We start from the raw sequence: 23,456 nt of genomic DNA, 5'->3' as shown, positions 1-23,456 counted from the left end.
ATCTCTCAGTGGGATCAATAGAGAAATTGGCGTTATAGTGAAATCGGCGCCATGACACTTACACAGAGTAAAGCTTGGAGTTTTGGTATCAAAAATATGGTGAGTGGTAACATTACGCACATATATTCTTATTCTGTTTTTTGAATTTTCATTCATCGTATATACTGATAGATGTCTATATGATTAGTGCTAAGATAAAATAAGGGTAGACTTTTATGTGTTCCTTGAATAGCCGTGATCTTCGTTAATACATGCTTAGTAAAAGTAACCTTTAAATTTTGAAGTCACCCCGTTCCCGCGTACTTTTTATGACCAGGGGGCGCTAGCCTCAAGTTTCTAGGTAGATAAATTAGTTACTCTAAGTGTTGCTCGTAAAAGTCGCTAGATGGCTCGTTCAGTACCTTTTTCAAAATTCTGCTCTAACAACAAGTAAACAATTTCCTGAATTCTTCAGTGAATATAATACCAAAAAACTAGCAATTTCGATTACCTCGATTAGTCTTCGTTCTTCCTCTTCCTGCCTTCGCAGCTTCTCTTGCACTTTTCTTTCTTGTTCCCGTTCTAATTCCTCCAAAAACTGACTTGTGTATTCCGTGGGTGGTTTCAATTTATACTTAGTAATTTCTGGTTCTGCTGGTGGAGGAGGTGGTGGTTTCGGTTTTCGCAAGTAGGGGCACGGTATTCTCGTTAAATCACATAAAGTTTGTTCTCTCCGTGCATAACCACTCACCACGAATGCATTATACCCTTGGCCCAGTAACAAACTCGCGAGAAATGTGGCACATTCGAAGGAATTACCCTTTTGGAACTTTTGCACCCACGTTGGCGATCGTATATGCTTCGGCTGTGAACAAATACATAATCGTTGACCAGAAATGTAACATCTATCAGGTACAATATAGGGATATAATAAAGGTATTCATTAATTATAAAAAAGTGGTATCGAAATAATTTCCATCTATGTTATGTTACCAAAGAACCTCTAATTTCCACGCTACTAATGGTCGATAAAGTAGAAAGTACTCCATCAATAGCCGATAAAGTAGAAATCACGAGCGACTTGTTACGTTGGTATGATCTATCTTACCGACAGCAGTCAAGTTACAAGGAATCCATGTACCGTTAGGTACCCCTGAAAACGCAGAAGTAATAATAATAACAATACCAAAGAGTAAATACATCCCACACACAGTCACTAATCGTCCACACGGGAAGGGTACACATTGAAACGTGCCGGCGAGCACGTGGCAGCGTGTGTATTCTCGGTCCCTGACCTACGTCACCGTGTTATGATCTACGCGTAGAATTTACTGTACCGTACTCACGGAATCTCCGAGCGCCGTAAAAAGAGGAAAACGGAACAACATCCAAACAAACCGAAATGATCGACGCAGTAAAACGCAAAACGGGTGACATGGACGTAATTAACGCGGCATTAAATCGACGATCCATCGTTACGAAATTCGTCACTCACACGTGACACGTCGCAAAGGCACGTGATCTCTGAATATTTTCAAAAGTTCGTTCACTCCCGGCAAATTAGGTGATCCCGAAGGTGGTGTCCAAAGGGGGTGCCTCGCCCTTTCGAATCTTGGGGCAGGCGAGGACAGTCTTTTTTGCAAGAGCGCGTAGCCTGGGCCACGCTCGGGCAGAGATGGCCAGTGGGTGGCGCGGCTACTCCTCGACCCCTTCACCCACTTCCGCCCCCTTCCGCCCCCTCTGTCCACCCGACCTAACCTCACCCTATCCCCCTCGGCCTCGCCACCTCCCCTCGCCCTGCGGCGCTCTCGGTCCCACTTCCTCGCCCATTGGCGTTGCCCCCCTCCCCCCGTCCCTCCCGCCGCCGACCCTAGCCAGCCCCGCGCGTCACCCTCGTTCCGCGCGACCCCTTCGACCGGCACCCACGTGGGACGCAAGACGAGGGTGTGAGGTAGCAGACAACGCGGAGATACCGCCGCCGCGGCAGCTGCGCTCAGTGTCTCTCAACCGTGAACTTACGTCGCTCGCCGATAATTTACAGCCCCGAGCCGAGGCCGTAGTCGTCTACGGCGCGAATATCACCGAGATATACGACACGCGTCACCGCGATAAATACATCCCCGTAGGTACCAGCGGCGCCTCTGTCCTGGAAGTAACGAGAGCAATGAAACGTTCTCGGTCAATTTCCTTCCTTAATCGCCGATCGAAGTTTTTCTTCCGGCTCGCGTGACCGGCTTGCAGATGTTCTCGAAGTGGGACGATCGCTGATGCGCGGGGAACGTTTTCGGGCGTTGGTAGGACGATCGTGAGACTCGTTTGGGTTGAGTCAGAGATTTCAGGCTCTCGTGGCCTGGAGACGTATGGAACTTGCTGTTGTGGCTTTGAAGTGTAAGCTATGGACTTTTGGGGGAACTTTTTTAACGTTTTGCAGGCATAGCTAGCTTTATTTGGAGGCAATTCTTGGGATCAAGTTCGAAAAGAGAGTCAATGGTTTTGTGATGGAATTGGAGAGAGCTGTAGGTTATTTTTTTAGGGTGTCTGGGAGTACCTAGAGTCTTACGAGAGGCTGCTCCATTAGAGGTGGCTCCATCAAGGGGTCAATTCTTGGGTTGAAGTTCGAGGAGAGGGTCTGTGGTTCGACGAAGGAATTGAAGAGAGCTGTAGATCGCTTTTGAGAGTTTTTGGGGGTAGGTAGAGTATTATGAGAGGCTGCGTGGGTGGTGTATATGGGACAGAGGCAGCGCGTGTCCTATAAATTTTCTGCGAAACATACTCCTGCCACAGTGAAGTTGATTCTCGTCGCTGGGAAGACTGGAGAAGATTTTTCCGAGCCACGAAGCCCTTTAAAGTGGATAGGTCGATGTCAGCTATGAATTGTTCAGCGAACACGATTTCGTGGGATTACTACGATAGGTTTAGAAATATATTGGAAACGGTGTGTTGAGTCTCAAGGTTCCCTTAGCGAGATACTATCAGCGATCTATAGCTAGCGGAATCGCGTTTATGGAAATGTAACCATATGTCACGTAACCCTGCCACGGTAGCACGAGCAATTCTCAACGGGAGTTTGCGATCTTCATTCAAAGCCGACTTATGTGTAATCTGAAGTGTAAGAAACCTGCTTTACCAGTTCGAGTTATTTCTGATTTCAACTTCATTAAGTTTGTGAGATATTTTGACCTAGAGACTTCGTGAAATTTTAATAGGTTCACGGTGCTACGACCCATATGTGGGTCAGGACGATTTGAGCGATTTCTAACGACGTTTAAATTAGTTTCTAGTTAAATTTTTAACAGAAACTGTTAGATTTTCTAGTAATTTTATCACACGTATATTGCGTTTCTGAATGGCGGAGTGAATCAATTCTTTAATAACTTTGCAATGGGAGTTCTCAGAGTATCAGAAGCGAGTAAGCACAGGTGATAAGTTTTTAGAAAAGATGAATAAGATCTAAGAAAGAAATGTAGTCTGTCACTAACACTATGAGTCAATTTACATAGATAGTCGATGATATTGCACTCCTTACAGCTAGTAGCGAGTCTTTTCAAGTACGACAGCAGAAGCTTCTTGGAAGCTCTAAGTGGAACGTTAAAACTTGAGAGTTATAGGATGTCTGGCCAATCTGTGTACGTAGGTATTCAGAATTTTAGAAGCAAACACATCAGATATAATAAACAGAGTCTTCAAGTACACCTACACGAGTCTAACTCCTACTGGATTCGTATGGACAAAGTTGGACATGGACCAACTTGAACTTGTTGAAGTCCAACTTGGAAAAATTGTATCTGAATAAGTTCAATTCATATACATAGACCTCACCGATTACATATTTCCTACTCTCGCGATCAATAATTAAAACCTCAAAGCAGCACATCGATTTTCCTTCAAATTTAACCCCAAGAAAAGCCATAAAAACAGCTTCCCTCAATTATCCAAACACTGGCTCGCAGAGTAACTAAACGCGCATCATTCTCAAAAGAAAAGTGGCGTTTCACCGAGCAAGAGGAGCCTTTAAGGGCCAAAAATCCCTAATTCCGTCGACGACGAGGCACCCCGATAATTCCCTTTTCCTCTGCCAGCTAAGACACCCCTCTCGGCCCGCCAGCTCCCCTCGTTTCGCAACGTTCACGGAAGAGGAACGAAGCGGACGTGATTTACGCCGAGACGACGCTCGTGGGTATCAGTCGCAGGGTACATGATCAAAGCGCGACGGTCGAAAGCGCGGATCGAAGCGCTGATTGGTCGGCTTGGAGCGGGGTGCCGCGAGATAGCGCTTTTCGGGACGCCTCGATGTCGTGCTCGCCGCTGCTGGCCGTCGTATCGAGGACGTTATCCGTGGACGCGACCAGGGTGCTTCTATGTGTGACGCCAGTGTACGTGCACAACGAAACGACGAACACGCGGCCCGCTGCCACGGCGAAGCTTCGACACCGTGCCTCTGTGTTCGTGGACCCGTGTCTCTTTACGTGTGTGCGTGTTGGCGCGCGTTGGGAGAGATGGAACGACCGAGGGCGAAGGAAAGGAGGAGGGATGAAGAGCAAGGGGGAGTAAGGGAGAGACAGAGAGAGAAGGAGTGAGAGGGTGAGAGGGGACGAGGCCTAAATCAGGGGCGATCGCACCGAGCGACGTCGCTATCTCTCTGAATATGCGAACCACTATTTGGCGTCCGCGACGCGTACGTACCTAGTACCCGGTATTACTAGATACTAGATAGTACCTGTACAGGCTGAACCACGGAACTCGTCCGTCCTGATTATTCCTCTGACGCTAATAGACCCGTCTGCTGAATTGTTTTTTCATGTCGCCGAGGTATTTGGTCGCAGCGAATTCGCGCGAGATCTCGTTGCACTGGAAAGGATTCTTCGAGTTCTCGGGATTACTCGAGGACGCTTTGCGCTTTATGCGATCGATTAACCCTTGAGTTGTTCTTGAGACTTGGGCTCTTATCGTTAGCGATTGGAATTTCAGGATGTATATCTTTCAATAGGGGCAGTGGAAGGCGATGAATCTTGGGTCGACTGAGCCCTTGTTGAGCATTTGGAACTGGAGTTTTGCTTTCTTTTAAAGCTCTGGGATTTGATTAAATTCAGACTATTTATGAGAATGATTTCTTTTTATTTTTGAGTCAAGAAGTGGGGAACTCTTTGCTGAAGAGGATTGAATGTGAATTAGAGCCGAGTTTCGGGGCTAATAGCTCTAAATACATATCTTGAAGAATCCTATAATTTAGAGTAGGTTCTACAAATTTTTTAGAGCTGGCTGTTCAAAGAAAAGACTTAGGTATAATTCAAGCTTCTAAGTCTCCTATTAAGAAGGTTAATAGCGATTCTACTGTATCTCATAACTCAATGTAACACTCTCTGCTATACACCAGCGCAAATCTCGAACATTTTTACTTCATTTTACTATTTCCAAAGACTGCTGTAAATTGAAACTATCGGTCACCATTAACCACCTTGCCCAGTCAACAAAGCTAGTCCTCTTCTAATCGATAGAAGACAATTCCTTCCGACACTTGCCACAGCTTCAAGGCGATTCCACGAAGACAGAGGAGGAGGGAGGTACCGTGGAAATATTGAACCTGATCACCTTGCGCGCCGCTGAAAATTACCCAAAGCGAAGAGAGAAAGAGAATTTAGGTCGGCCAGCTAACGAGGAAAATAATCAGGGTGGACAAGCCGCGTGGCTCGCCCTGTATACGTCGACTGGATGTTCCATCGGCTCCCTCGCCTGTGTGCGCGCGTGTTTGCGCGCGCGACGAAGCGAAACGCGCCCTACACCGACACACGCGTGCACCCCGGTTTACACCTACGCGGTTTACACGCCCTGCAAACCGTACACACTGATTCGAGCCGCGATGCTCGACCGTGTACTCGGTGTTCGAAAAGCAAGGGAACAGCGAATTCTCTCGAAAGCAGGGTTGCCGTACGAATCCTCTCCTTTAGTAAGATAAATGTCCCAGCAGTTGACCATGTCCAGGTACCTGAACACTGACATTAATTCTATTCAATTTTAGTCTTAGATTCTAATGTATTAAGTATACCTAATTGAAAATAGAAATTAAGGTTATAAAATAGTGTCCTTGGCTTCTGGATCCTCATAATTAAAGTATCGGGAAATAGAGCTTTAGATTGTTTATTTACTGGGGCATTTGACATTTTAAGCGTTTAGATATTGGGACATTTACCTTGCAGTGAGGGATATTGAAATGTGGGGAAAAAAAGGGGTATCCTATTGTATTACATAGCTAAAATCTATCTTCCTATCTAAGACTTACACCTGTACCAATAGGATACCTGTTATTTGTTCCCCCTCCTTCCAATTTGTTCTATCATACCCTAGAAGGGAATTCGTGCAGCAAAGTTCTGCTCGGAAGTAGAGGTTGACTTCAGATTGGGTGAAGAGGGGAAGGAGGAGAGAGAAGAGAGAGGTCCCTTTATCGCGACGCGGCGATTAAACGTCGCCCATGACTTGACCGAACGAACTTGGGGAATATTTACCCGCCGCGGGAGAAAAATATCCGACTGGCAAATATCTGATATTTGCGCGGATATTTATTTGCCGCGGCGGAAGAGCGACGGATTTATTTATCGGGCAGCTCGCGTTCGAGGAAAATCGGAATTGTAAACGAGAGGAACGGGCCCCGAGGTTTCGAGTTTTCCAACGTTTATGTTTCCGTGATGAGGAACAAAAATGTTGGAGTTGATCAAGTTGGTACATCAGCGATTTTGCGTCACTGCTTGTAGCAGAGTGAACTGCGACACTTTCTACAATTAAGGGTGGAATTACAGGAGAGGTCTAAACGTCAGTCTCAGTAATTTGGTCGTGACTATACTTTGATATATCACTCGTGTGTCTATTTACAATTATTAATTTTCGGTAATTTCTAGTGTTAACTCTTTTCACTCGAGGATTTACGATTTTGCCTTCATATAATGTTGTCTAGTTGAGTGCAAGGGATTAAAACGAGCTACCTTGTGACTGTACTTTTTATATGCCAGTCGTGTGTTTATTTATTAGTTATTAATCCTTCAATCCGTGCTGCGTACGAATCACGCGGAATAAGGAGTGCATCAATGTCATTGTTTGTTTTATCCTGTTAGTTGGGGGGTTTTCTGAGGCCAACGTGACAACGAAGCTACACGTGTATTCCCATCAGCTTTGATTATGCACATTTAATCAGTGCTCGATATATCACTTCCATGTATCGTTGGTTTAAAACCAGTGTGACATAACAGAGAACAGTTACTTTTTAACAACTCACACTAAAATCTCTCACAATAGAATCCTACGAGTTACTCTACTATTTAGCAATGACCAAATCTTAATTTTTTCAAATCTGAGCGACCTAAGTTTCCCTTTGCATTTTAAGGGCTATATCAAAGTATCACTTATGCGTAATTTATCGCACTGTACCAAAATACTCATGAATTCACGAGCCTACATCAAGATAGTATCGCAAAATCGGAAAATAAGGAAGCACGCAAACGATGGGGCCAATTAGTCGGCCACGTGGACCGTGTTTATCCGCCCTTTGAACGCCCGCCGAAAAAGACCGCGTCATTTATGGGATGACCTAATAGAAAAGGAGCGCGGTGATTCTATTTAATCGCGAACGCAGACGGCTTCGCTCCAATTCGGCTTGGTTATGTATAGATCGACGGTTACGTAATCCGCGATATTCGCGGTCCGCGTCGATCGCAACGCATGTCGAAGGGGACACCGAATGTTCTGTTCGATATATCGACGCGACTCGATTCCTGGACGCGTTTTCGACGCGAGAACGTATGTCGGACGTTCCTGAAATCAAGACAGATTAAGCTGCGTTTACATTAGGCAACCTCTCATGGTCGACGAAGTCGTTCGATTAAAAACAGTGGTAAATTCAGAAAGGGGGAAGGGGGTCGTCTCCAAGAGTAATAGCGTCTAAAAGTATTTCAAATTTGAAGAATTTGTTAGGTATACAGTTAACACTTTGCCCTACTATGCCAAGTGCGACTGGACATCAGTTTTGTTTAGAAGTACTCATATGTCGAGTCACACTCCAGTCAGTTACACTCCAAGAAGGCCTTCTGGATCCACCCTTGACCAAAAATAGGCGAATGGGCTACTTCCAGTAGAACGATCAAAATTCATTTTAACTTGTCTAAAACTATATTTATTCTGTTGACGCAGTTCATTTTGATCGATTTCAGTTTAATCGTCTCGATTGCCCGACCAAAAGTCGCCTAATGTAAACGTCGCTTAACTCGCGTCGCTATGGAATCCGTTCCGCGCTTGTCACGACGTTGTTCGCGGCGTGGAACAGGTTTCCAGCGGGTTCTTGATAATCGTTCCCCGACGTGGCCTTTTTTTTTGTCTCTCTAGTCGACGCGGATTCTCAGACATCGGATGACGTAAATACACCGGACGAAAACAGTGTTCTATGAAGCGTTGGCGTTGAAACGCGACTGCGATCGCGAAGCCGCGTCGTCATCTCGACCGATCTATTTTCGATCTTTTTTTTATCAATCGCGACGGAGTTTGTTAGACGATGCTCTAGACTCTCGACGTGAATTTTGCTCAGGTTATCGCTGGGTTATCGGCTCGGGATAACTTACGATTGTTGGTGGGTGGGATTGGAAATTAAAGGCAATTTGGGAGTCGAAATTTAAGAAGTCAGGTCTCCGTAGCAGGTTTCGTGGTTTCATTTTTGGAGTTACGTGATCGGTAGAGGGGCTCGCTTTCTTCGCCGAGAGGATGAATTAATTTGCAGAGAATTCCGCTGATCCGTCGTGTTAATCGCGACCATTTACGTAACAGCTGTTCCGAATACTTTCCGCTGGCGAGAGACGGGGAGGCAAGTTCGTAACTTCGTCGGCCAGCTGAACGGATTATATCGTTGATTGTGTAGAAGGAAGAGTGGAAGTACCGAGCACGAGCCCAGTTTTAAACTTCATAGAAGCACCGTCTATTCGTTTTCGTAACCCTGGATGAAACTTGAGCGCGGGGGAGACGCGAATCTCGAAAGTCCGTTACGAAGTAACTCGGCATAACTGCTCGACGAGGTGGTGGGCTGCGTTAGTCGCGTCTTTAAATCTTTTCCCTGAACAAATCGTATTACGAGGCTACGAGGAGACTCTTGTGTTTATATAGGCACTTGGAGGATATTCATACTTGATCCAGCAAATCCAATTGTTTAGTTATATTTGCTGCTTAGTAATTGGAGTATTTTCCTTTATTTAGGAGATTTAAACCCTTAGCGATTGCCATTTCGTCTTAGATCATTTTCAAATACCTACATACCTAATTATACGCCCATACTAGGGGTGCATTTCTTTGAACTTTAAGGTTGCTCATATTGGGTGTAATAACAATAAAATATACACGAATTATTTAATTTAAAACCACAAGCTTCATACTGGTGTAATCTTCATTTTCGTTTGCACAATAGAACTGAATAAACTAGTTAGTAGGATTCTACTAATTAGCAGAATATAACGAATGAGATTCAAACACGGGAACCACAGGAACTGTGAAAAAGTACAGAGACCGAAAAAGTAGGTTAGGAGTCTCTAGTTTAGCACACTGTTCTAATTATCGAGACTTGAGCTATGAATTAATAGTAGTTTACTGAAACTAATAGAATTAATCTGAATTAGTCATTACTAAGCCGGTAATCGAGGTTCTACTGAACCTATATTTAATCTGATGTAGTAACGATATAGCGGGAGAACATTCAAACCATTAGATACGTAATTTAGTGCTGCATATTTACATACATTTTTAAAGTCCATTGAGCAATGTTTTATTTAAATTTCCCATGATTTTATTTGCTACCTGTTGGATATAATCTCACAAGTTTAGAAGCGGTACAATTCCAGTTTCCAGCGACCAGAGATGCAACGAAATTTATTATTTATCTGATCTAAAGCAAAAGTATGTTACCCCTTTTTTCCCTAAATTATTTAGTAATTGCAAAGAAATATTCATATTCAAGCACTGTGCATCCGAAATACGTGCTTCGTGAAAAAAGAAATTCCAACATTTTCGAAACATTCAGGTTTATCTTCCAGTTATTACTTCTTAGCAGTGATAACCGTAGTAAGTAAAAAAAGTGAATTAACATTATGATTTTCACTGATACGTTTGTATGTTCGAATATTTAAATACATGAAAATTTGAAATTTTGAAAACTTGAAGATTTGATAATTTGAAAATCTGAAGATTTGAAAACTTGAATATATAGGAATTTGAAAGTTTAACTATTTGAATATTTGAAAATTTGAATATTTGAATATTTGAAAATTTGAATAGTAGCCATGTTGGCTACACGGAGAAAAAAAAGGGCCAAAAATTTCCGAACAATAACAAAACAGACTTCTGCCCTAATCAAAATTTCTCGAAGCGAGGCACTGAAAGGGAGAGTTAAAAATTGCGCGCAGCAGGTTCTCGGAAATTCGATAATCAATACTCCTGTGCAAGTATCGATCATCAGAAATGCGGCGCGGTCGCGTCCTGAGCGACGCGACACGATAATACCAGGGAAGCTCTCGTCGTAAAAGTGTTTATGAGTTCGGATTAACGTTTAGGGAGTCGTCCCCGGTGAAGGCCTCCTGGCCTCGTTGACGATCGTTACAAATACGCACCGATGATCCATAAACGTGAGCTGGCGCTCGCGCGCGCGCGCTCACTCGCGCCAAGCCGAGCTTACCGTGCTCTAACGAGCCGTACACGTGTTTCTGACGTCGCCGTTATAAAGTAAAGTACGTATACGGACACGCGTGTCCTCCTCCCGTTTGCACGAACACGCGTGCGCGCGCCTGAGCATCCGACACACGCATCCAGCAACGGGTGGAAGCCCTAGAGCCGGTTTTCAATGAGCGAGCGGCGGAAGAAGAGCGAGAAACGGTGTGGAACTCGGAAAGAGAACGAGAAAGGGATGGTTGAAAACTGGGAGAGGGAATAGCGAGAACGAATGGACAGAATGAGCGAGAGGGAGTGAGAGGGAGTGAGAGGGAGGAGGGAGGAGGGAGAGAAGGAGGGAGGTGGAGAGAAAGAGGATGGGAGGCAAGAATGGACGAGTGAGCGGGAGGAATATAAACCCTTATCGAAATCGTGATTCACCCCACATTCTCCGGAGACCCCCTAACCTATTAACATCCATATCACAATAACAGATACACGTGTACACCGAGAGCCGTATTCCCATACGGTCGTTCGTCCTCGCTCACCTTCCTAATTGCCCGCGATTCCTGCATCGCCGATGGAAAAACTTGTCGCTCGTTTACGCAATCAACGACCGTAACGACTACAAACTTAATTCATGAAATCTCTTTTCGGAACGATTTAATGGGAATTTTAAATGACTTGTTCCCAGTGTTTTGGTGGTTCTTATTGTTTAATTTTTGAAGTAGGAAGTAGGAAGGATTGGTAGTAGAATTGCGTTAGTGGGATCAAACCAGCGCTATTTTTCAAACAATGGGGCTTTGCGTTTACTAATGATAAGTTCATAAATTCAACAACATTAGTGTGGACTGGTTAGAAATCTGGATGAATGCATCGACGAATTTTTCCCGCCCTTTTGCGAGGTTTCGAATGTTTGGAACTGAAATACAGATCTTCCAGAATTGACATTCAGAAAATTAAAAAAATTATATAAAAGAATTCCCAAAATTTATGAGTTGAATATTCCACAATCTTTCATTTGGATATTTAAGAAATTAAGAAATTAGAATACTTAGGAAGTTTGGAAAATGGAGCATTTAGGTACCTAAATACCTGAAAATTTGAAAACTTAAAAATTCGACTAATTCTCAGCTCCTGATTAGCGATATCATCGAAGTTATTAACTCTTTGAGTAGGAGAACTCACACCTTCACACCCGATGTGTTCAGAAACTTTCAAAAACTTAATTAGTAATCGATGATTCAGTGATTAAGGTCAGTTGTTGTTTGAAGGATCTTCTTCATGGCAGAAAGAAAACAACGTTTCAGATTCTTTCTCGGATTCTACTTTGCCTCATGGCTGTTCGTTTATGGAGCAAGTTTCCTCCGTTAAAAGGAAGTTGAAGCACTTTTGAGAGAGTGACGTTTAAATAAGGTGGAGGGCCGTTAAGGATCGTCAGGTTGGACCTTATGAAGCACCGTGAATACTTGTGAATGAAATCAACGTTCTCTCTCGTTTCTCTCTCGCGCGCTCTCTCGTTGAAAGTGAAAAGGATGTATTCAAACGAGCGGGACAAAGAGAGAAACAGGGAAAAGGAGGCGCGCGCGATTCATTCGATGACGTAAAACACGCTTGACGTTACGGCTTTGTTTCTGTCGTAAACGGCGCAGGAACTGAAAAGAACGCACTCGCTCGAGTACCATACATTTCTTCTCGTCGATCAATTTTCTCCCTAAAACAAAATCATACGATTATAACTTACATACGTAATCAAACATCAGCTGCTTCCAAAGCCTTCTTCGCGCATTTCCAAATCGTTGCGATACAAAATTCCGATTCCTATTTTTTAAAATAGGCACTTTTAAAATTCAGCAGTACTCTTATGACTATAAAATTCAATTCCTATTTCTCGTCCCTATCCCCCACTCATCAACACCAATTAAGAATCCATATAAAAACGCCTCCACCCTTTACGCGCAACACCCTCTCTCTGAAAATTCGCAATATCTAGCCTCGCGATCGCCATTAAGGATCCAAGCACGGAACGATCCTATCACCATCCCGTGGTCCGACAGCAGCGGATCGCCCAGAGGGTTGCGCGGGGGCGGAGATGGTCGGTGGATCGTCAGCGCGGCAGGATGGCCGTGGATTCTCTCGAGGAGAGAAATGGAAGCCGGTTTTCGGGCGGACACCCAGTGCATCGAGATAGATAGGTAGATAGACGTCCGGATAGATGCATGCCACGGCAGCCTAGCAAGGGATGCCGAGGGGTAGCGCAAAGCGGGCAGGGAGGTGAAGGGCGAGAGGTGGTTGGTCGCGGTGAGACGCGAGACGAAGGTGGGATGAGGAGGAAGAGCCAGAGGACGAGGTGGATGAGGAGGAGGTGGAGCAGAAAGGGGTCGATGGTGGGTGGGTGGTGGCGGTTCTCTCGCTGATTACGTCGCAGGATGGCCAGGAGAGAGAAACGCCGGAGAGGATGCTGGTACGCCGTCGGTCGCGGTGGTGCGCGGAGGAGGCCGGTTTGCTGGATAGAGGCGAATATATCCGCAATGTCCTACCACCAACCCTATACCCCATCCTATCTTCGTCCTTCTGCTGGTCCTCTCTCGGTCTCTGTCTCCGTTTACCGCTCTCCTCTTCGTTTGACCCTCGTCGCGTCGTATCGCTCCGTCCCCTTCCCAACCCCCGCCCACCCCTGCCTCGGTCTCTGTCCGTAACCGAGACTCCCTCTTCCCCTCCGACGGCAGCAGCCTCCCGGGTGGCAGGGCCCTAAGCTAAACTAAGCTACGCCAGGATAGGATAGCGCCAGGAGGATAGGATGGGATAGGATGGTTGGATGGTGCCCACCTACCCTCGCGCGCACACAACGACCGTGGACGTCGACGAGGAGAACGACGACGACGTCGACGACGACGGCAACGACGACGACGACGACGGCAACGGGGAACGGCGACGGCGACGATCCCTCGTGCAGAAGCAACCCACACCCTTCCCGTGTTCTCTCCGTCTCCGTTCCCCCCGTATCCGTCCGGCTATCTTGCTCCTCGTCCCACCCTCCTTTCTCGCTAACCGTCTCTCGCGCCAACGCTCCGCGTCCCGTTTCCTTCGTCCCTCGCTTCCTACCAGCCAGTAACACCCACGGACCCCCCGGGGGGTTAGTTAGGGGTGGTATATTGACGGCCGGCGTCGCGAGGACGCCTATACTTAGTGTGCCGGCGAACCGACGCGTTTCCAGCTAGGCGTCCCCCCCTCCTCCCACTCTCCTCTCTCGTCTCCACGCTCGCCACCCGTCCGCCACCCTTCACGACCACCACCCTCTCTCCCCCGACCCCCTGCCGTCGACGACCCATTCTACACCCTCTGCTGCCACCTTCCTCGAACCCCTCCCCTCGCCTCCCCCCGCCTCCCCCCGCCGAGCACCGCTTGCCTGGCTCTCCCTCGGTCCATCCTTCGTCCACCACCCCTCGAACCATCGCCGACGACGAACCCAACCCCCTTTCCTCGACCCTCCTCCTATCTCCCTGTCCGCCGATCCTACGTGTAGGGTCTTCTAGGTGCAAACACCCTCGGACGCGTCTTTCGCGTGCGAATCGCCGAGCGACCGAACGTCCACGAAAATTACCCGACCCTCCGCGCCAGGAAACAAGAGCAGAGAGATTGGAGAGTGAAAACGCGACCAGGTTGCAACGTGGACGACGAAATCGATGCCTCCGGGCGCTCAGAGAGCTTCGTGACGCACCTGATGCGAGAGAGAAACAGGGGACGACGACGAGGGGATACGAACCTCCGTGGTAAGGGCTCGTGAACGGGGGAAGGGGTGGAAGGGGTGGAAGGGGGAGAAAGGGGGAGGAAGGGGTCGATTAGGGAGCGACCGAGCGAAATTATGTATACGTCGAAGATGATGACGACGATGCACGCGATGAGTTCCCCGAGCGGCGAGGTCCGATGGGGGACGGCCACGAGGAGCGTTTCTTTGTCGGAGCCTCTTCACCGAAAAAGATCGCTCCCTTCTCGACGGGCTCTTAAAGGCGCGGGGAGACGAGTCGCACACCAGTGTCCTCCATCATCGTTAATTATCACTATTCACAGCGGTCGCGGCGATAATGCGGAGGATATTTTTAGTAATCCCCAGCTAGGGGGATTCTTGGACTTTCGCGGCGACGCAGCTGGGGGAATCGTCTGAGGCTCGAGAAAGGCTCGAATAACTTGGGTTGCTCGAAGGTTTGGATCAGTTTTTCGAGGGATAGGTGGACTAGAAATATGTGTAACGTGACAAAGCTAACGGGTTTTGGAGCATTAGAGAATTGAAGGGGCAGGAATAGTCGAAGATGAGGACGCAGCTGACTCTAATACTAGCCATGCTGTACGAAAAATAGCAACACTGCAAGAGTCTGTTTTTGCACTGGATAGACAGAGACACGCGTATTCTTTCTATCAAATGCAAAACGGGACTCTTGCAGTGTTGCTGTTTTTCGTTCAGCGTGACTAGCACTAAAGTCATCTGTGATGAGGACTATAATTCATATTAGGTGATTCTGAATTTACGGCGCTGTATTTCTAGTCCAATTGTACCTCGAGAATATTTTGATCCTCCTGTTCAAAAGTTCCGCCATTATGGAGGCTCAATCTGAAACCACCCATGGAAGTGAGAAATGTTTTCTATTTAAAATAAATTTTCTGTCTGTCCACAAAGAAATTCTATAAAAATAAAATTGTCAACTTTTTGTAGTAGATATACGTAAAGGTACGTTTTATAGTGGCGCCTGGTTTGGCATCCGGGTCCTTGCCCATTTTAATGCCCGTCGCTGCCCCCATCAATTCTTAAAAATACGGACCTAAAGTGAGCTTTGAGCTCCCTATCCAAGATAAATAGAATCTTCAAAGAGGTGCTTCTGTTAGTTCTGTTCCCTTCCATCGCTCGAATTCTCAGAAGTCACCTATCCAGATAAGTCTCCAGATAACTTCCCAAACTGCAGATGATAAAGCAAAAGGGTGACGTGGGTTAATATCACAGAATTGGCTGTCTGGGTCGCGACCTTGGGGCAACAGTCAAGAACCGGAAGAAGTTTGTTCGACACCTAGTTCTCTATCGGCGCCAACGAACAGAGCACCCTGAACTTCCCAGATCGAGTAATTATCGAAACTGTCTGTGCGGTACGGTTACACTTACACCCCGAAGTAGACTCAATTTTAACGCGAGCGGATGAACTTGTTCGAAACTTAACCCAACCCATACGAATTACTTGGCCGTTCACAAAGAACTGATATTATCCGCTGGCTGATAATGAGTGCAGGCGGGATAATGCAATGGGTGGACGAAACAAAGAGGTTTATCGTGAAATCAGTGGCGTGGAATGCCTCCCTTGGTGCACTTACCTGAAATTGATGGCGCCCGTTCGATTTGGTACATAGAAAGGCAGTTATAAGGGAGAGGAGAGTCGGGCAAGGGCACGAAGAGTGACAGAGACGACTAACCGAGGAGCGAGCGTTCGCAGGATGACGAGTAATCGAATTAAGGGTGCTCGAGGTGACTAACTCTCGAGGACGTCGGTAAGGAACGATCCGCTCGTTGAAAACGATCCTCCGTGCATTACAGTATATCCTATCGCAGGGAAAACAATCTAAATGTTCGTATTTTCATGGCGAAACACTTTGCATCGGCTCGAAGGAAATCTCTGATACGGAATCGTAACGCAAAGAGTGTGGAGAGGTTCATAAACGATCGCTTTCGATTCAAGAGACGTGCCAAATCCGTGCTAACGTCGATACTCGAGGATCTTCCTGTGACAAGTGTAGTCTGAAGATGTTAGGAAGTTCGATAGGATCGATACAGACATCTGGTGACGGTGGAGAACCCCATCGATCACATTCACTGGGAAATAGGAAGCTCTTTTTTGATACTTAATGGAGAAAAATGCTGTAGGAAGGTGCTACGTCGAGGCGCTACAGATTTCATTGAGAGGAAGTTTGCGAATTATTGAATGCGGTATTTCTGCTCCATAAGCGAAAGTATTCTCTTGCGGAGAACTCTTTAACTGTGACATATACTTACTTTTCTATGAGCTCTTTATAAGGTCGTGGAACTGGTAAACTCATCAAGTCGAATACACTGGGTGGAGACTCTTTTTCAGGGCTTGTAATAAGTATAGTTTACGAAATACTTAGGTACCGATAAATTAAGTTAGTTTTGTGGTTTTAATTTTTTGGGAGATTCAAAAATTGAAAAATTTGAATATTTGAATATTTCAGTTATCAAACTGTGACAGATTCAAAAATTCAAAAATTCAAAAATTTGAATATTTTCAAAAATTCAAAAATTTGAATATTTGAATCTGTCACAGTTTGATAACTGAAATATTCAAATATTCAAATTTTTCAATTTTTGAATCTGTCACAGTCTGATAACTGAAATATTTTAAAATTTGAATACTTCTGTACCTATACTAGGACTTAATACTTCTGTACCAATAATAGGAATCTAGTTAAATTACGTTATAAGTGAAGGAAACTTAATAGTGTAAACTACTTCAAATACTATGTTAACATACTCGAGACTTTCCCGAGCTTCGAAATTTGAATATCTGAGACTTATCAGAGCTTCAGTATTTGACTACTCAAGAAATTTGAAAATTCCAACTTCTCACAAGAACCCCTCCTCTCAAATCCATAAAACCTCCCGCTGTCGCATTAACCTGTTTCGTTAATCGCTAGAAGTCCCATCGCGGCCAGTAAACAAGCATAGCCGTATCGATAACGAGAAATCCCTAAAATCGTCGGATGGGGCGAAACGGCGAGTCAAAGGCGCGAATCGAAGAACGTGCTGGACGATAAAAGTTTTTACGTTCACGAGTCCGTGCTCGAAGCGGATTAAAGACTTCGGGAAGAAGTTGAGGATAACCGACGAAACGGTTCACCGGGATTGCACGGTCGGTGCGTGGGGGGTTGGGTGGGTGGCCGAGCCACCGAGGTTTATGAGAGTAACGTCACCGACGCCTCGTTAAACGCGTAGTCGTGGCGGCGTGGCGGCGTGACGTCACACCGCACCGCCCCCTCGGCGATACGCGAACGGTATGTGTGTACCGTGCACGGGCAGCACCAGTAAACGCGAACTTTATGCCGTCAATTTCAGGCTCCCGACGCGTGTCTTGCGGAAATCGATGGCTCGCGTCCACACTTGCCCTCGTCGATCGCCCAGCGAAATTTCGACGACGCAACCAATCCACCCCCGTCGACCCCCTCCTCCCCCTCGTCGTTGATCTTCGACCGCGTTTCGACGCGCGAGAACATTCCGCTGGGACCGCACCACTGCTCGTTAATATTTTCATCGTTTTTCGGACGACGTCTCATCGATTCCTACACACGTACGCCCCCGAACGAAATTTAATTACCGACACCGCGGGGACAGCACTAGTTTTTCCCGTTATTACTCCGAAATTGATTGATGCGCTGCGGGCGGATTAATTACTTCATTATCATTGCTCGACGCGCGTGTTGGGCTACCTCGTGAAACGGGGGTCGTGGATGTTTCTGGAGACTCGTGTATGTATTATTTTCTAGTTTTTGAATTCTAAGCGATGGAGTTAAATGTATAATAATAATAATAATTCTTTATTAATGGACGTAAGTTCTTCAGCTCGTGTTTAAACATATACAAAACAGGGGATACAGTGTACAGTATACTAAGTGTTGAACGAACTTAACAAATTATAGTGATTAGGTTGTGATGGAGTACAAATCGGGTGCTGAAGGTTGGAGATACAGGTACATAGTAGGTGGAAAGGACTCCAGGAAAATGAGGCAGGGTTGTTCATTATGGTTCGTTAATGCGTTTAGAAGTAGTTTGCGCCGCGTCTGTCAGCGAATCCTAATTTTGATCAACCTGGAGGTCCAATGCAATTAATTCTGACCACAGAACTATAAACGCATGATAAAGTTACTGGCACTTAAGGGAGCTTCGATTTCAATGGAGCTGTTCAGTTAACAGCTTAATTCACACCCCTATTACGATCTTAAAAACCATATTTCACGAGTAACAGCGCACTTGGGTAGAATTCAACATTTTGCCAAGTGTTCTACAGTTTCATGCCCCCTCACTTAACTTGCGTCGCGCCAGTACTTCGCTCGTTTACTGCGGCAGTGACACAACTAAAAAGCTTGCTGCTTTCCTAGGGCAAAAATGAATTGGAAAAATTCAGAGCAAATAATTGGGAAAAATAAATGAAACTGCGAAGGGTTAAAACATCCAGTTTGCTGGTGAAGAGTTAACGAGACTGTTCTGAAAGTAACTCGTCACATTATCGTCTTTCTCAGAAAATCACGAGTTCCGAGTTATATCATTGCAGCAAATCAGATAAAAAAGGAGTTCGATATTCTACGATTTCCTCCCCTCGAATCCGCGCCGCCTATCGCGTCCATCGCGCGCACACACGCGCGAAATTCAATGCTCGCGAAAGCGTTAATGCAATTACGCAATAACGGGACAAGATTATCGTATCGTCGTGTCGCGGCGAACGTCGATCCAATCGCGTAACAAGGTTATGTTCTCGTTAAGCGTCTCTGCGGCGCAACTTTCGCGAAACTCGAAGGATCCGAGGACTTGGCCTCCCCCTCTCTCGCCCCCGCGTTCCCAGTCGTTACGTAGACGTGTCGGCCGCGCAGAAAAAGAAGGAAATCGAAGCTCTGCGAGTCGTTAAGCTGCGGGGTGCGTGCGCGGTACGTGCGCGCGATAATTGCTCGATCGGTATTTGTCATCGCGCCCGAGGTTAACGATGTCTCGCTTTCTCTGTCGCAGAGGCGGAGATTAGCGGGAGAAGAAGACAGATAGGAAAAGTGGCGGGGTTATGTATCATTAACTCGGCTATCGGGATACAGGCCGAGATTAATGTATCTCGGTCTCTCGGCTCGACGCGAGATCTCGCGCGTTCGGAGGAACGCGTGTCGCGCCGCGCCGCGTTCGATTTAAACCGACCGCTAGACGCTCGATCACTTTTGGCGCATTCGCAATTACTTATCGCTCGCGCCGGTAAATAACGGCTCCCTAGATACGCGACGCGATTATTCTTCGTCGACGGCCTTTTGTTTCGCGCGCCTGTTATCTGCGCCTCTTTTTGCTCGATTCTTTCGATCCTCCCCGCCGCGTGATTTAAACTGAGAATCGCTCTCGAACTCGATGCACGATCGATGCGCGGCCAATCGATAAATCAGGCTCGTAAATCGCCGCCAAATTTCAAACTACCGTCATACCTTCATATGGAAATCTACCTTCGTACGTGACATCGGAGTTACAGAAGATGGAGTCTGTGCGAATGATCGATTAAGCGGTTTCATTCAATCGCTATTAATAGTTTTCAAAAGGGAATAAGTACAAAAGGAGGATAAGAGGGTGCAGAAGGAAACAATTCCTGGATGTGGCTCCTTCTTCAAACTAATATCAATTTCATAACAAAATTTAGATCTCTCAGGGATTACGTGCGTCATCCTTTTCATGTTTTCTGTTACTGATAGGTAGCACCGATTTTCTTTTATTCTCATGATAAAGAAAGAAAACACTATAGTATCTTTAATTCTCACATTGTTTTCGACAAAAATTCATTTTTCTATTTATTCAATAGGCCAAAGTAGAAGGGGCTCCATCTCGCGCCATTTTCTTTCTCTTTCTAGTATCTTCACACAAACATTAACTGAATCAAGGGACCCTTCCTACCCTTATTATACTGTTTTATCAAATTTTTCCCCGTTCCTGCGTAGTACGCGTGCCAGATTCCACGTTTCGCGGAATAAAATTTTCCCTCCTTCATATTTACCCAGATTACCAGGCGATACGTGGTCCGCCAAGTTCGCGTCGCGAACAGACGCCGAGTTTGCGGCGGCCTCGAATTATCGGTCGGCGACAGTGCCGGCGAGTTTGTCGAAAAGCAGGGCCGTACTAAGCGTGCGGCCGCGTTTAGTTCTCGCGCGTAACCAGCTAACGAGCACGCTCGCGCTCACGCACACGGGTGCACGATGTACACGGCAGAGGCGGACAAACGAAAAACCATGCTGGCTTGTTGGAGCGTGCCGCGAACCGCTCTCCTTCCACCTTGTAATTTTCGCTCCGCGCGAAGGAGCGGCTTCCTCGTGGGTTTATATTTCCCTTGCGAAAAGCACACAGTGGAAACGTTTGTGTCCTATTGGTACTGTGCGAGGCGCTCGTTTAATTGTAATTCGATTATTCGTATGTATGAGTCACTGAGAGGAACAGTGGACTAATCCCAGTAATCGGAAAAGTCGGAAAAATGTGTAATATAAGATATAGGGTTTCTTTGAAATAAGTTAGTTGTAATTTTGTTGTAATTTTGAAATAAATGTGGCTTAGTCCACTTTTCCACTGGATGTTTTATAAGTAATTTCGTGTTTGGAGTTAGGTACTCTTTTTTGCAAACACTTGGGGTACTAATAGGTGTTACTTTGATTGTTTGCTGAGTCAATTTTATTTGTAAATACACTGTGTCGCTATTAGTAGAAGAGGGTACCTCGTGTGTTTGTGTTTAGAAACTTCAGTGGTATAGCTAGTTCAATTTGTATCTACCCCACTTTATTATAGGGTGACTCTACTTTTGAAAAGTTGATTGCTCATAGTTACTCATCTTTTAGTTACAGATCCACTCCAACCACTGTCAACACATCACCACCAGTCTCCAACCTGATCTCAAACGCCAAGTGTGTAAGTACTTTCCCCCATTCTGCCTTTATTATCGTTTATACTACTGCTTCTCGATGCGTCGCCGAGCACACGCACCCTACGCAAACACCTATATCCATATCCCCTAATTTAGCTCCAAGCACGCAACACTGAAGCTGTTTCTTTCAATCTCTCATTTCATTCAGACGATAGCATAAAGTTCTCGTTACCGTGGCGCGGGGAAAGGCTGTCGAGGGAAATTCGAGTTAAGGTCCGCTTCCGCGGTGGATCGCCCTCCACCTGGAAACTTTGCGAAAACTCTTTGCCCGACTCGTTCAAGGTTGCCATAATACCCGTTTAACGTCCATTTTTTTTCCCGGCCGGGCCGTGACGGTGCCTTTTTCTTTCTCCAGTCCGTGACCTCGTTCGTTCCTCGACGTAAATCCGTCACAGAGAGCCGCGATGTCCGCGCTTCGTTTGGGGACACCTTTTTCCCTCCCTCCCCTCCCCCCTTGTCACTCCCTCGCTCTTTGCCTATCGTCCCTCTCTCTCTTTCTCTCTCTCTACGTCGTCCGTGTCGTCGTCACCGTCGTCGTCGTCGTTGCCTCCCCCTCCTCCCTCGCTCCCTCGCTCCCCTTCGGACGCCCGTCGCTCTTTTCCCCCGCTGTGTCCCTCTCGCGAGAGTGCGTTCGATCGACCTGAATTTTTTTCCTCGCTCGAATCGGGAGCCCTGAGAGCAATTTCTCGACTCGTCGCGGGGTGGTCGTCGCCGAGGAAAACCCCGAGGAAAATCGTCCGATCGATCTGCCTTCGGTCTTCAGGTCCGAAACGAACCGGAGCGAGGGAGCGCGACGAGGATAGAGGCATAGAGCGTACCGGGGAGTGGGAGAGAGATGGAAGTAGAGGTGCCAAGAGAGAGGAGAGTCGGAGCGAGAGAGAGAGAGGGGAGGATGGAGGGAGAGAGAGAGTGATCGCTGGTACTTGCCAGGGGTCGGTGGGAGGGGTTCGAGGAAGCGAGGCCGCGAGGTGAAAGAGAGGAGGGACGGGGAGGAAGGCGAGAGAGGCGAACACAAGTATGTGCAACGCGAGCTCCGCGTATATAGCGGTGCCAGTTTCGCTGTGTCTGTGCGCGGGTGGGCGACCGTGGTTTTAAGCTGTGTTCACATCGCGCGAGATTTAAGTTTCTGGATTTCTGCTGCGAGCGAGGGTCATCGAGAACTCTTGAAATAATTGTAAGTAGCAAATCTTGTGCATGTGTATGAAAAATAATCAATCTCGTAAGAGTAGACAATTTTTTTTCAATTTCACAAACAAGGAATATTTAAAAATTGGAGGTTATATTATTCTTGGGAAAGTTTGTGCAACTTATCGAAGAAAAATATATCCTCCTAGAATATCTCTAATTTCGATAGAATAGATACGCAATTAATATAGGATTCAAGTTTTTCAATCTTGAATTTTTGTCATTTTGGATATGCTTCTTGGAAAAATTAAAGAAATTCGAGGAAATGTGTACTAGATTGTGAAGTATGTTTCTAAAATCTAGTAGGATATGTAGGTTGATGAATTTTCTTGGGAAAACTAGTTTTCGCGGAAATTTATCGCCTCGCTCGTAAACCCAGTGTGAAGTCGCCTTTAAACCGGTAGGGTGGACAGGATGAGGTACACGTACCACCACACCGAAATCTTACGAGCCTGCCTCTGCTAACTACCTCCTATCTGCCCTGCCCGAGGCCCTGAAAACGTTCTACGTTACGCCTCGCGGGGACCCATTTCGCGCGAACCTCGTGCGCAGGGGCGTACATCGATCTTCCGGTACCCCGCGTGTTTTCATCAAATTTTCACCAGTTCCCAAACGCTACCCCTCTTCACTACAATCCTCGAACACTTGCATAAACATCCGCTTAAATACGAAATAAAACTCGAAGAATTGGAATTAATGACACTGTTGCGAGGAAACTTGAGAGAATTATAGATACAAGTAATTAGCCTTTGAGTAGACTTATGCGATCTTTATGTTTTCTGAGATAGTACTGTAATTAGGTATTACTACTCAGGGTTTCTATCATTTCCAATGATTTTGCTTTCTCAAACTTTCATCCCTTATTTCGTTGCTTGGATTTCCCGGGCCTATAACAGTTAATACTAACCTCTAATTATTACCATAAAC

At 46.2% G+C, this 23,456-nt stretch overlaps 1 protein-coding gene across 1 annotated transcript in view; it reads right to left on the bottom strand.

Moving 5' to 3' along the window:
* Window positions 1-23,456, bottom strand: part of LOC143179815 (dynein regulatory complex subunit 7-like) — a 150,577-nt gene that overhangs the window by 4,376 nt on the left and 122,745 nt on the right. Inside the window, exon 3 of the mRNA XM_076379195.1 lies at window positions 491-844. Within this exon, the coding sequence (XP_076235310.1) occupies window positions 491-844 (354 nt within the window). The remainder of the gene's footprint in view (window positions 1-490; window positions 845-23,456) is intronic.

Source organism: Calliopsis andreniformis, chromosome 5, assembly GCF_051401765.1.
Source record: "Calliopsis andreniformis isolate RMS-2024a chromosome 5, iyCalAndr_principal, whole genome shotgun sequence".
NCBI classification, from domain to species: domain Eukaryota; kingdom Metazoa; phylum Arthropoda; class Insecta; order Hymenoptera; family Andrenidae; genus Calliopsis; species Calliopsis andreniformis.
This window is presented reverse-complemented; position numbering and strand designations above follow the sequence as displayed.